Source organism: Nyctereutes procyonoides, unplaced genomic scaffold (genome assembly GCF_905146905.1).
Source record: "Nyctereutes procyonoides isolate TBG_1078 unplaced genomic scaffold, NYPRO_anot_genome, whole genome shotgun sequence".
In the NCBI taxonomy this organism is placed as follows: Eukaryota; Metazoa; Chordata; class Mammalia; order Carnivora; family Canidae; genus Nyctereutes; species Nyctereutes procyonoides.
This window is the reverse complement of record NW_026575047.1, coordinates 51,334,253-51,347,739: the sequence shown is the minus strand read 5'-3', so window position 1 is coordinate 51,347,739 and position 13,487 is coordinate 51,334,253. Positions and strand designations below refer to the sequence as shown.

At 42.9% G+C, this 13,487-nt stretch overlaps 1 protein-coding gene across 4 annotated transcripts in view; it reads left to right on the top strand.

Moving 5' to 3' along the window:
- Positions 1-13,487, top strand: part of ADAMTS17 (ADAM metallopeptidase with thrombospondin type 1 motif 17) — a 325,031-nt gene that overhangs the window by 161,165 nt on the left and 150,379 nt on the right. For all 4 annotated transcript variants that reach the window (XM_055326445.1, XM_055326443.1, XM_055326444.1 and 1 more), the window contains exons 9-10: positions 2,816-2,956; positions 4,773-4,923. In XM_055326445.1, the coding sequence (XP_055182420.1) occupies positions 2,816-2,956; positions 4,773-4,923 (292 nt within the window). The remainder of the gene's footprint in view (positions 1-2,815; positions 2,957-4,772; positions 4,924-13,487) is intronic.

Genomic DNA, 13,487 nt, shown 5'->3' with positions numbered 1-13,487 from the left:
GCACTGGGGGGGGGGCACTTGAGGAGATGAGCACTGGGTGTTATATGTTGGCAAATCGAACTCCAATAAAAAAAAATATACAAAAAAAAAAGAAAACTCCATCACTGGTTTTATTTAAAGATATCAAATCAAATCCAAAATAAAATTTCAGATGACTGCTAAATGAATTTGAAAAACCAGCTAGTGCCTTTAAAAGTTAACAGAAAACAAAGAGATAATAGTTGGACAGGCAAATGGAAGGCTTTAGATAGCTGTAGGTATGGATAGATAATAAGGCAAAAAAAAAAAAAGAAAACCTAAAAAATTGAGTAGTGGCACTGAAAAATAGGACTCATTCAGCAAAGTACCATTAGAAATAGATCTAAATTATTCCTTTTGGTCAGACTTATCTGACAATCTCTTCATTTCACTTGAATTGGATGGATTTCTTGGCAGGAAGGCAAGACTGAATCTAACCAGAACAAGCCGTCATTACTGCAGTAGACTTATCACCCCTGTAATGGATATGGATTCTCCGATTTTGTGATGTTTTCGCCAGTATTAAATAGAGAATTCATTCAATAAACACTCAGAGTACCCACTCTGTGCTGGTCACTGTTAGAGAAGCTGGGATAGAAAGCCACCCTGATGGAATCTGGGGAGTTGGAAGAGCCTTTGGGAAATGCAGAGGGAGGGCATTATTCAGGGTAAAGTCTAGTAGAGGGGTCCAGGCCCTGGGAAAATGTGGCCATCAACACATAGGTGTGCTTTCTTCTGACAGGATAAGTTAGTCAGTTGACCAACTGACCAAAAAAATTGGTACAAGTGAGGAAACAAAGAAATTATACTTCAGTGCCTTAAATATTTTATTTTAGCTTAAGCCATGAGAATGTTAATTTTTTCATCAATTTCACGGCAAAGGTGAAAGTTTTTTCTTTGAGAATGCATGTCTGCCGACTGGATGTGCACATCACATGCCTCACACAAGCCACAACTATAATGAAATGAGTCAGAATTCCGGTTTCTTTTTCTTTTTTCTTTCTTAGATGGAGTAGGACATAAAAGACCCTTGTGAAGCAGTCCAGGGCAGATATTTACAATTTTTTCCCCTTCATCTTTTACACTTGTCTTACCCACCCCCAATTTGGCAGTGGTCAATTTTTAGCTACTAGCTAAGTTTTCATGAAAATAACTACTTTTGTTCTCATTTCATTGATTAAAACAACATGTAACCAGACATATTTGTTGAAATAACAAGTATTACTGACATAAATAGGTTTGAGAATAAATACAATTAAGCCTTGGTTAAGTGTACCCTCACCGCATATGAGCAGCAACGTGTGGGTGATCAGAGAGTGCGCTGCCACCCCAGAGACTGAGGAGCATGAGTGCCAGGCAGTGTATCTTACAGAGGACGCGGAGAGTTTTGGTTAATCCAACTCCGCATGGTGGTGATGAAGGTTGTGTCTCATAGGAAAGAGTATGGAGTGGCTGGAGGGCATGCAGAGTAAGAATACAGGCAGGCTTCTGTCAAAAGACACCAAAAGACACCTTGATTAAGCAGCAAGCAGGGAGAATGGATGGAAGATGGTCAGAGGCATATGAGGGAAACTGGAAAAAGTGGCTCTGGAGAAGCCTTTAGAACCTCTTTTTATAATTATCTCTGTTTGTGTCTTCTCACCCAGGCTGGCAGCGATCTGAGGTCAGGGATGGCATATTGTGCACTATTATTTGTTCTCTTTCTAGTCCATTAGCTGGCACTTGGGAAACCTCTAATAAATACTTTTGAATGAAGGAAAGTGTATGTTTTCTCCATTGAACTTGTTGACGAAGGATGGGCTTCCTTCAGCAGTGAGACTCTGCCCTGGAAATCACAGGTCAGCAAAGCGTGGGCCATCTGATCATGTATGTTTTGTGACCCAGGTCATCCCAATGACAGCATAAGTGCAAACTAAGATCATCAATTCAGCTTTATAGTGCATTATAGTGCATGATCAGCCACACATGTCTAGACGGGCATCCTGGTATCTATTAGGTACGACTGGGCAGGGAAGGCGACAGGTCTGATCTTGGTGGATCCAGGTATAATGATGTGTGAAAGATAGAAAAACCACATTTTTCACTGCTATAAAGATTTGCACCCATGATATTATAGAAGTCAAAGTCTTGGATGGTCTCCACTAGACTTTCACATAGTGACTTCTCCATAGGGCAGCAAAACATTTCAGTCATTAACATGGACATATTTTAGTATCGAAAAACAAGTGTAATCATCAGAAACTTGCAGTTTAAGACCTATAACATCTGAACCTATAATATCACAGTTAATTCTATATTAATTCATGTTCGGGTGCCATCTGCCTGCACTCTCCTTGTTCCCAGGGAGCATGAGGAGGGAGTTCTATCACTGTGGGGCAGCCGGGGCAGTGAGGGGTCCTGGGCTAGAGACAGCTGGACCAGAAGCAGAGCCCCCAGTGTTCTGAACACAGGTGTGCAGTTGTGGATTCTGGGGAGCTTCCCTCCTGCAGCAGCTATATAATTCTATATTAACTGTGATATTATAGGTTCATTTATTCATTTATTTAACAAATGCTGTGGTATTCCATTTGCTCTATCAGGCTTCATGCATGAAGTAAGGAAACCATCGCTCTGTTTCTCTATAAGCTCATGGCTTTTGGCCTACTCTGTTGAGAGTAGCCAGGTACCAGGCATCAGCCTGTGTTACTCTTGGTCTTTCAGATTTGACTTAAGTTAGCATTGTATGCTGGAACCTGGAACTGGGGATGAAAGCCTGTAGCATAAGTGTCCCTCTCTCCTCTTACTTTCCCTCGGGCAGCTTGGGGATGAACCATGACGATGACCACTCATCCTGCGCCGGCAGATCCCACATCATGTCAGGAGAGTGGGTAAAGGGCCGGAACCCCAGTGACCTCTCTTGGTCCTCCTGCAGTCGTGATGACCTTGAAAACTTCCTCAAGTAAGTCCTTGAATCATTCTGTACAATCACTACAATAGAAAGTACTTCCAGAAAGCACAACAATTAGAGTCTTAGCAAGTGTGGGAAGGAGAAATGAATCTCTTAGAACTCTGAACTGGCCTAAAGAGGTACAGAACCTCCCACATCTGGCTCAATTTCCTCCCAAGTGTGTGTCTTGTATGATACTGGGCACCCAGCTGCTATTCATAAATGCTTTGTTGATTGACTGAATGTCAACACAGTGACTGTGACTTGAAAAGAACCCCACTTCATTTCTCTGAGGTATTTTGACCCTGAATGGATACTCCCTTAACAGCATCCCTTGGGTGCTACAGAAAAGGACATTTCCTTAGTGCTGAGGCTGTTTCCCTTGATGGGGAGCACATTTTCTAGGGAGCAGGGCTTCCTCACCTCCCTCACATGTGGGGATAGGCTCTATTTCACTGGCACTTTCTTTGCAGAATGTATCTGTACCATTCCACTTGCAGATTTTTACAGAAGAACTGGCTATCTGATTTTGGGACTTTGTCAAACAAAGTCTTAGCTCATGTACTGGGAGGGTCCCTTAGTGTCAAGACCTCAGGGATAAACTTACAGATTTGATGCGCAGATCCAGATCACCTCATTACTTAGTTGGATTCATCTGTCCACTCCATGGAGATGAAAGGGACTCAAGTGAGTCTTCCCTGCCTACAGAGCTTTGCAAGCTCAGTAACACATTAAAGCACCTAGTGAATTCGGGATGGAGCGGCCAAAAGCGTCACTCTGCCTGCTGTCCTCATCCTGGGTCTTCTTTCATTACATCTCCTGTGGGTGGGGAAATTAGGTGGTACACAAGTCTTAAAAATGGGCTTGTTAGTTTTAATATAATCTATTTCATCCTGAGTACTTGTTATCACAGAATCTTAATGAAATGTTGTAAGCCATGTGATATTGTTTCATTTTTCCCTAGAAGGATCAATGAAACAAGGTAGGGTATTTTCATTTGCTCATTTACATGTTGCTGATCCCATGCCTTTGTTAAAGTGTTGTGTGGGTCTGAGTCTGGGAGAGGTGGGCCAGCGTCAGCCTGAGTGTACTTGTGTGTAATTCTTTTCTTCAAGAATTTTGGCAAGAGGCTGGGTTTCCTTTCCACTACCATCTACCTTGTTTGGGGAATTGAGAAGTCAAAGCATTCAAGTATATAACCTCATAATGGAGCCATAGCCTCACAGCTCCCCCAGTTTAGTTTCTCAGAGCTGTTCGCAACATCTGTGGACATTTCTACCCTGGTTGTGATCCTGATGTCTTTTGCAGATTGTGCCACCAGCCAGCTTTCAGGGATGGAACACATATACCAGTCAGTGACCACAGCCTGCCACAGGCCTTCCAAGTGAATCTGCAGAGTTGGAAATAAACACTTTGTTTTTATTTGAAATAAAACAAAAACAATCCTAACTTCTATTTTTTTCTTCACTCTTAGTAATTTTGCTCAAAGACATATTCTAAGAAAATACCATAGGAATCTATTTCAAAAGCATTTTCATCCAAGAAAGCTCAACCTTGAGAAAAGTACATTAGCCTCATGGGTGTTATTCTCAGGCCCTTTCCTAGTTGCTAAACTCCCATTGCCTTTGCAGTAAAGATCTGCATTCAGCCAGGTAGAAAAAGAGCAAAAAGAGAGAGAGGAAAAAAAGCACAATTTACATATCCAATGCCTGAGTCATCTTCCGTAGGTAATTTGGAGATGCATCCTTCTTGCCTTCTCTTGACTGACAGAACAAACACCTGAGCAGTACGTACACTTGCAAGTCAACTTGCCTCTTGGCCATTTCAGGTCGAAAGTCAGCACCTGTTTGCTGGTCACAGACCCCCGGAGCCAGCACGTGGTGCGTCTCCCTCACAAGCTGCCGGGCATGCACTACAGTGCCAACGAGCAGTGCCAGATCCTGTTTGGCACCAACGCCACCTTCTGCAGAAACATGGAGGTAAGCAGCCACTGGAGGACCGACACAGGAAGGAGCATCTGGCTTCTGTCGGAGGATACAGCTATCCATATGCCACATACACACATACACACACATACGTGCATGCACATTTTCACTTACGTTGGCCTGCATATACATACACCCTCACAGGCAGTTGCACAGGTGCACGCATAGAGAGCCTCACACATAAACATACACACTTCCTCACACACAGGCAGCTTTATAGGGGCACACTTCAGAGTCCCTACCAACAAGAAGAACCTAATGTTTTGTTTTAATCCAAAGGCATTTCTTTTTTCTTTCTTTCTTCTTTCATAGCCTAATGGCGTAACATGAAAAATTTAGGACACTAGGGAAAAGAAAATTCACCCATCCTCCTTGGAAGTGATGTGATGTCACCTGATATTAAACCCTGGGTAGCTATGGAAAGCAGCAAAAAGCCATGAAGTGTTGGAAAGTGTCAGGTCAAGAATATCTAATAAATAATAAATTGGCTATTTGATAGTAGCGTCAATAACCCTGTTAAGATGTTACCATTCAGTGAGCAATGCTCATGTGTTTTGTCCTTTGCTACCTAATGTGTGAGTCAGATTAGCCCTCACCACGGGCTCTCTGGATTGCTCTCCCTAGTGTACAGATGGTAACACCAAGCATCAGAGGTTATGCAGTCATCCAAAATGACTTGGTTAGTAGAAAGTAGAGCAAGGATTTGTCTCAGGTCTGTTTACCCACAGAGCACACACTTTCTCACTATGCTGTAGACAACAAGCTGTGGCCTGGCCACCCCTGGGGATAGAGGTGCCAAGATGGATGTGCCAGGACCTGGGGCAGTGCCATCTCCATTACTTGGCCCAGGGGAAGGTCAGAGCAGCCTGTGTTCTAGCTGGCAGTTGGCTCAGGTAGGAGAGCAGAGCCAGAAGGACAGAAGCAGGAGAACTAGGTGAGGTGGGGACATGTAGGACTCAGGAGATACCCAGTGGAAGGGCTGTCCTGGTGTTGGAGCTCAGGATGGCATCGAGTCCCAGGGAGGGAGCCTGGAGGGCTGGACGGGTTCCCAGAGCAAGAACCCAGGGCAAGACCAACTCCAAGACAGACACACCAGGGACTATGCCTCCAGAATGAGACCCCAGGGTCACAGGCAGCAGAACAAGTCAGCCTGGAGCCCATAAGGCAGGACACTGCCCCCTCAAGGACTTCCTGGCTCTGTGGGAGTTGGTTCAGGAAATCGGGGCGAGTCCTCAGGTGGAGCATTGCTTGCCCTTGTTTGGGGTGCAGAAGAGGGTTGCACCTCAAAACCAGTCTAGCACCTCCTGCCAGCTGTTTCTCCAAAGGGCATTTGTTCACAGCCTTGTCCTGAATCCTCTTCCATCCCCCTGCGGAGGTGCCAGGAAGTGTCCTTTCCAGACCTTGGTAATGGAGAGCCATCTCCCACCTTACACCCCAATGCCTCGAACCTGGAAGGTACAAGGACACCTCTATGGGGAAATGCAGTGAGCTCCAGGATGAAATCATCTCTGGCAGTCTGCCACTGGCGTCTGGTGCTCACCATTGGCCTTGACCATTAACACTCTCCTTCATATACCACGTGCTAGCCAGGAAGCACCTTGTTTGCCTGTCCCAGCCTTCAGTCCTTAAAAGTACCTGATGGCCCAGAGTCATCAGAAAGGGCAGCTTTCAGAGGCTCCTCTGATGATGTGGTGACAGCACAAAATCCATGTGGATGGAACCACAGGAGAGGACCCTGAGCATTCAGGAAGAGTAGAGATGCCCTGGGCAGCCAGGGTGGAGAAAAGGGAGGTGCTCAGCTGAGTCACAGGGCACAGAGCAGCCACTCAGCTCACTGTGGGGGTCTCCTCAGGGTTGGTGGGATATTGCAGGCCAGGCTAAACTAGCCCAACCAGGGGAAAGATGGACAGGGGGCAGGGGTGTGTGTGTGTGTGTGTGTGGAGGGGAAGCTGGGCAGAGATTGCCTCCCTCCTGAGAACTGCAGTCATATTTGCCTCTTAGGACCCAGGCAATTGTATACCAGTTGGGCCAGGAGGAGGGATAAGAGGAAGGAGATATCTATACTGGGAGCTCATGATTTCCCAGGCAGAGGGAGTGCTTAGGAAGGGTCAACTTTCCATGTACTGGCACAGAAACCCTGGCTATAATTGTCGAAGCAGAGGCTTTGAACCACATTTAACAGATGAGAAGACAAAAGCTGAGAGAGGTTAGGTAATGTGCCAAGGTCACCCAGTCAGGAAGAGGGGTGGCCTGCAGACTAAACCCAGGTGTGTGTATAACCGAGGGAGAAAAGAAATGCCATGTATAGTCATTTAAAGACAAACCCCAAAAGGGAGGAAGGTGACCTGGTATTTCATTTTCCTTTGCTAGCATCATTTTGTTCAAAGAACATGGCGAAATGTCAACAAGCACTGATCAGCTTAGCTATGTGATTTTTTTTTTTGCCCTAGAAGCTTAAGATACAAGTATATAAAGTGAGATCTTCTCATTTTGTGAGTTACAGGAAAGCTGAGAATGAATTGCCACAGCTCAGCAGAACCACAAAATATATCTTCCCACTTGCCTTTTCTTTGAGAGTTCTTCAGTACTAAATAAAATGAAATGGACGTTTTTCTCCCCAGTACCTAGCCAGAGTGAAGAAGCACCTGTCAGCACGTCTGACTAGATGACCTGCAGCCTCAGGGAACTGGCAGAAATTTTCGGTTTGCGTGGCGAGGGTGCTTCCTTCATTGTGAATCTCACAGTCAGATGGTGGTAACTTCACTCAGGAGAAAAATGTCCTGCTAACCCACAAGAGGCACTGCTGGAAGGGAGAGGCAGAGGCCAGCTGGGGACAAGATCTTTTGCGAGTGCTGCCCTAGGCCTGGGACACACCATAGGACTCAAAGCCAAACTATGCAGCACACCGCTATGGGATTCTTTTTGTTTGTTTGTTTGTTTGTTTTTGATTAATTAATTTATTAGAGAGAGAGAGACAGCAAACAAGGGGGAGAGGGATAGAGAGTCTTAAGCAGAGCTGAGCACGGAGCCCAACCCAGGGCTTGATCCCACGACCCTGAGATCATGACCTGAGCCAAAATCAAGAGTCAGACACTTCATCAACTAAGCCCGCAGATGCCCCCCAACTAAGGGATTCTAAGCCTTGTTTTATCATCTGTTTACTTATGTTATACATTTATGGGTCTATGTTTCAGCTGGTGTTCAGTATAGCAGAAGAGCAAGAGTGTTGTTTCTTTCTTATTCCCTGTAACACTGACTTTCTGGTGTGGGTATGAGCCACTTCTCCTCTTACTTGTCTTCACTTCATTCGGCATTCCCTTCACTTACTCTGTTCCAGTTAAATTGCCTTCCTGCTCTTTCTTGAACTGGCAAGGCATGCTATTGGCAGGACTACAACACACTCTGCTTCATGTTGCCTGCATCCTCTCCCTGGACACTCTTCCTCCACTTGTCCCTGTGACTAGGTGCCTCATCTTTTTTTGAGTCTGGGGGGCTTTGTTTTTTCAGAGGTAACCTTCTTAAGGAGGCCTACCCTGACCATGCTATTTCAAATTTTAATTTGTATTCCCCGTAAATCAAACTCCAATTAAAAAAATATATATAACAAAAAATTTTTAAAAATAAAATAAAATTTTAATTTGGTAAGGGGCGCCTGGGTGGCTTAGCTGGTTAAGTGTGTGACTCTTGATTTTGGCTCGGGTCATGATCTCGGGGTCATGAGTTCCAGCCAACATACATATAAGACTCCATCAAATTTTTTGCAGGGATCTATTCCTTCCTGTGCCTTCTTCCCAAGGCAAGAAATTGTTCAAAGCAGCACAGTAGATCTAGTGGTGAGTGACTGTAGGCTGGTTCTGGTGACCATCTCTGTATGTCTCTGTGCTGTGCATTAGTGCCATCATTGAAATCCAAGGCTCCTGGTGAGTCACTACACATAAGGTGCTGAGAACTGAGTCTGTCACAGCATCAGCACTGAGGTATTTGAGCTGATATTTGTGCTATTATTACTTTTCTGGAAAACACTGACTCCCATCCAGTGGAACACAGAACTAATCTGTCTGTGTACATCTGTAGGATCAGCATTTCTCTGTATTGAACTTCTCAGGATCATGAAAAAATTAAGCATTATGTAAAACCTATACTTTTCTGGCAGCCAGAGACATCGAGAACCAATCATAAAGGTCTTTTAATCCAATGCCAAACTGATCTTTATAACCATTACTATTCTTTAATTCCCTTGAGGGTTGAGTTGGATCTCATACAATGAAATGACCACACTCCCAATTTTGCCTTTAATTTCTTATTCTGACTTCTGCCTTTGGCCAAGATAAAGTAATAGGGACCAGATTTACCTTCGCACCTGCAACTAAGCAACTAAGAAATCAAATGAACTATATAAAATAGTGATTTTTCATGACATTGGACATCCAACAAGAAAGAATTGTGATCCTTGAGAGATGTCAAGGACATAAGGTGAGCCCTCTGATTATCCTGGCTTACTTCCTAGACAGTCTCCAGGCTGTGGCACAGAGAGGGAGAACAGAGAAGACACAAGTCTTCTTGAGTTGAAGAAGTGGAACTGGGAGCACAGAGAAGCCAAGGAAGTTAGAGTTCACAGAGAGAGGTACCATAGAATAAAAAGCTTTATAAAGAACCTCAGAAATGTGCACAAGAGCTCCATGAATCTTTAGCTTAGTACTCAGCAATGTACATGTGAGAAGACTACCCAAGGCCATCTGAAAATATTAGAGGAAACAATCTCTGGAACTCATGTGAAGTGCACAGAAGAGTGTTGCATCAGTAGTGTGGCAAAATTAGCCTTATCCTGGATGTTGGTCTAGTGCCACTTAATAAAGTTTAAAAGCAAAATCTGAAAGGATCAAACTCTTGCCAGGTGACTTAACCAGGTCCTAGAAGAAAGCTCAAAAATATTTGTAGAGATAGAAAACCATCCAACACTTAATAAAATAAAACTCACAATGTCTAGCATCAAATAAAAAATTACCAGGCCTTCAAAGGAGCCGAAAAGTACATCCATAATGAGGAGAAAAATCAGTCAATCAAAACTAACCAAGAAAGACACAAAAGATAGAATTAACAGACAAGGGCATTAAAACAGTAATTGTAACCATTGTCCAGGTTCAAGAAGGTAGCAGAAAGATTGAACATGTTAAGTAGAGATATGGAAGATATAAAACAGATGCCAAGGAAACCTCTAGAAGTGAAAACTATACTATCTGAAGTGAAAAAGACTCTATTGCTAGGAAATGAGAGATTGCAGAAGTGATCAGTGAACTTGAACACAAAGTGATTAAAATCATCCAAAATGAAACAGGAAAAGGACAGATAAGAAAAAGAAGACAGTATCAGTGAATTATGGGTCTTCAGGTGGCCTAAGATGTATATGCAGATGATACCCCAGAAGGAAATGAGAGAGAGCAAGGACAGAAATATTTGAAGAAATAATGGCTAAAAAAAATTCCAAGCTTGATGAAAATGATACACCCACACATCCAAGAAGCTATGACCCTCAAGCACAAGAAACATAAACAAGAAATCTAGACCAACGCTTATCATGATCCATTTGCTTAAAAATAATGATAAAAAGAAAATCTTAAAACGGCTAGAGTAGAAGTTATGAACACATAAACAAAGGTAAAAAAGATGGCATATCTCTCATTTGAAACAATGCAAGCCTAAAGATGGTAGAGCAGCATCTTTAAAGTACTGAGGGAAAAAAAGCCTGTGACCTTAGAAATCAGCCCCCAGCAAAAATCTCTTTGAAAAATTAAGGTGAAATGGAGATTTTCTGTTTTTCAAAAACTAAAAATATTCATCGCTGGCCAACCCATACTGTAAGAAATATTAACAGAAATCTTTCATGCAGAAAGATAATTATAGTAGATGGCAATATCAATTTACACAAAGAAATGAAGGACCCTGGAAGTTGTGACTACATGGGTGAATATATGATATACTTAAATATACTCAAATATCTTTAAAAGATCATTGATTGATTAAACAACTGTCTTAAAGAAAAAAATAAGAATACAGTCATCATCGATGCCCATGTCCTAATCCCCAGAACCTGTGAGCTTTACCTTAGATGGCTAAAGGGACTTCTCAGATTTTATTCCATTAAGGATCTTGAGATGGGGATATTTCCTGGATTATCTGGATGGGCCTGATATAATCAGAAGAGTCCTTACTGAGAGGGGGGCAGGAGATCAGAGTAGGTAGTAGGAGACATGACAGCAGAAGGAAGAGGTGGGAATCATGCAAGGAGGTGGCCATCAGCCAAGGAGGGCAAGGCAGCCTCTAGGAGCTGGAAAATTCAGGGAAATAGACTCTCCCCTCGGAGCCTCCAGAAGGAACCAGCCCTGTGAAAACCTTGATTTAAGCCCATTGAGACTGATTTTGGATTTTCAATCTCCAGAACTGTATGATGAGAAATTGGCGTTTTCACGAGCCCCTAAATTTACAGCAATGTTTGTTAGAGAAGCAGTAGGAAACACTAGTTTGCCATGGGAAACCAGTACAGTAATGTAGAGTTTATGACATTCATAAAAGTAAAACACATGATATTCACATAGAGGCCAGAACAGGAGGAAGGGTCAGATTCTATTGTAAGGTTTTTGCACTATATACTAGATAGAATAATTGCACAGAAAGAAACTATAAATCAACCAATAACTAATACAACAAAGTTATAGCTAATAAGCCAACAAATGAAACAAAATGTGAGCATATATTACAGTGACCCCTTAAGCATATTAGAACTAGGTTATGTAAAGGTGGGTTGTAAGTGCACGTTTCATGTTAGTCATTTATACTCCATTCTGCTAAGAAAATGGTGCAGTTGACATTAGGGCCTCTGCATGGGGAGTCTCCATGTGGCCCTCGTGTGCATCCCATTTCTCCAGCTGTCCAGTTCTTTATAATAATCACTCCCATGACATCATGACCTGTTAAGGATCTCCAGTTATTTCAGAGGGGACTGCGATGCAGAATTCTCAGTAAAATTCTCCAAATCACATGAGGCCCCCTTTAATGGGCAAAAAAGTTACTAGTTTCTAGATACAGTGAAAAGAAAAACACTCCTAGCCAGGAATTTTAGGGGAATGAATATCACAAAGCCATTACAACTCCAAAAATCTGGAGGAACCTCTTCTTTTACAAACCACACTCACACATGACAGTTGGGAACACTTGTCCATGTTTTCAGGTTCAGGCTCCCCCAAAGCTTGTTGATGGTGAGAACTTCACTGGCAAGCCCCTCAGCTGGCATGCCTGTGCAGAGCAGTAGGGGGATAGGTTGGAAAAGTACCTAAACATCAGAGAGGCAAGTGGGGTGTGTGTGTGTATGTTTTAGAAATTTCTAGAACTTTAAGCCTATCACACACAAAAAAACAATAAAACGTAACAGAGGTTGGACACCGCCAAAGGAAGAAAACCACAAAATACACCAGTGTTGAGGAGTTGAACATTTTCTTATTCTTTTTCTGGAATACAGACCCATAAAAATAAGAAGAAAAGAAACTGGGGAGATTAGATTTTGAGAAAAATACTAACCACCATGACTACCGGTGAGAAGAATTTTCATTTTGCTTCTGCCTTTTATGAGGAACAAAAGCTTATCCCTGGCAGAAGGTAGAGGCCCATCGTCTCAGAGGATTGTATTTTTCATGGACACATCTTTATTATTGTACAGAAGCAGGGGTTCTGAACCAGGATCTGCAGAGATAGATTTCAGAGGTTTTGTGAACAAGGATAATGAAAGTTTATTTTTCTCCAATCTGTAACTGACATGAGTACAGTTGACCCTTGAACAGCACAGGTTTGAGTTGTATGAATCTACTTCTACATGGATTTTTTTATATATATAAATACAGTACAGTCCTATGAATGTATTTTCTCTCTTTTTTTTAAGATTCTATTTTATTTGAGAGAGAGTGAGTGAGAGAGAGAGAGAATGAACTGGGGAGGAAAGGCAGCGGGAGAGGGAGAAGCAGGCTCCCCACTGAGCAGGGAACCTGATGCGGGGCTCCATCTAAGAACCCTGAGATCATGATCTGAGCCGAAGGCAGATGTTTAACCAACTGAGCCACCCAGGTGCCTTTGAGTGTGTTTTCTCTTATGATTTTCTTAACATTTTCTTTTACCTAAACTAAATTTTTTGTAAGAATACAGTATATAATACAGGTAACATACAAAATATGTGCTAATCAACTGCTTATGTTATTGGGAATGCCTCCAATCAGCAGTAGGTGATTGGCAATCAGGTTTTTGGGGAGCCAAGAGTTACATGTGGATTTTCAATGGTGTCAGGGGTCAGCAATCATACATCTGTGTTGTTCAAGGGTCAACTGTATTTCCTTCACCCATGGATGTTGGCAGTAAGCCACAGCAGTCTTAGCAGCACCCATGACTGTCGGGATTAAGACGCCCAGATAGTTCATACTGCGTGACAGTTGTAGCTGCTATCTCAAATTATCATTTAGACTCACCACTACTTTAAAATTACAGTGGTTAGGGGTGCCTGAGTGGCTCCATCGATT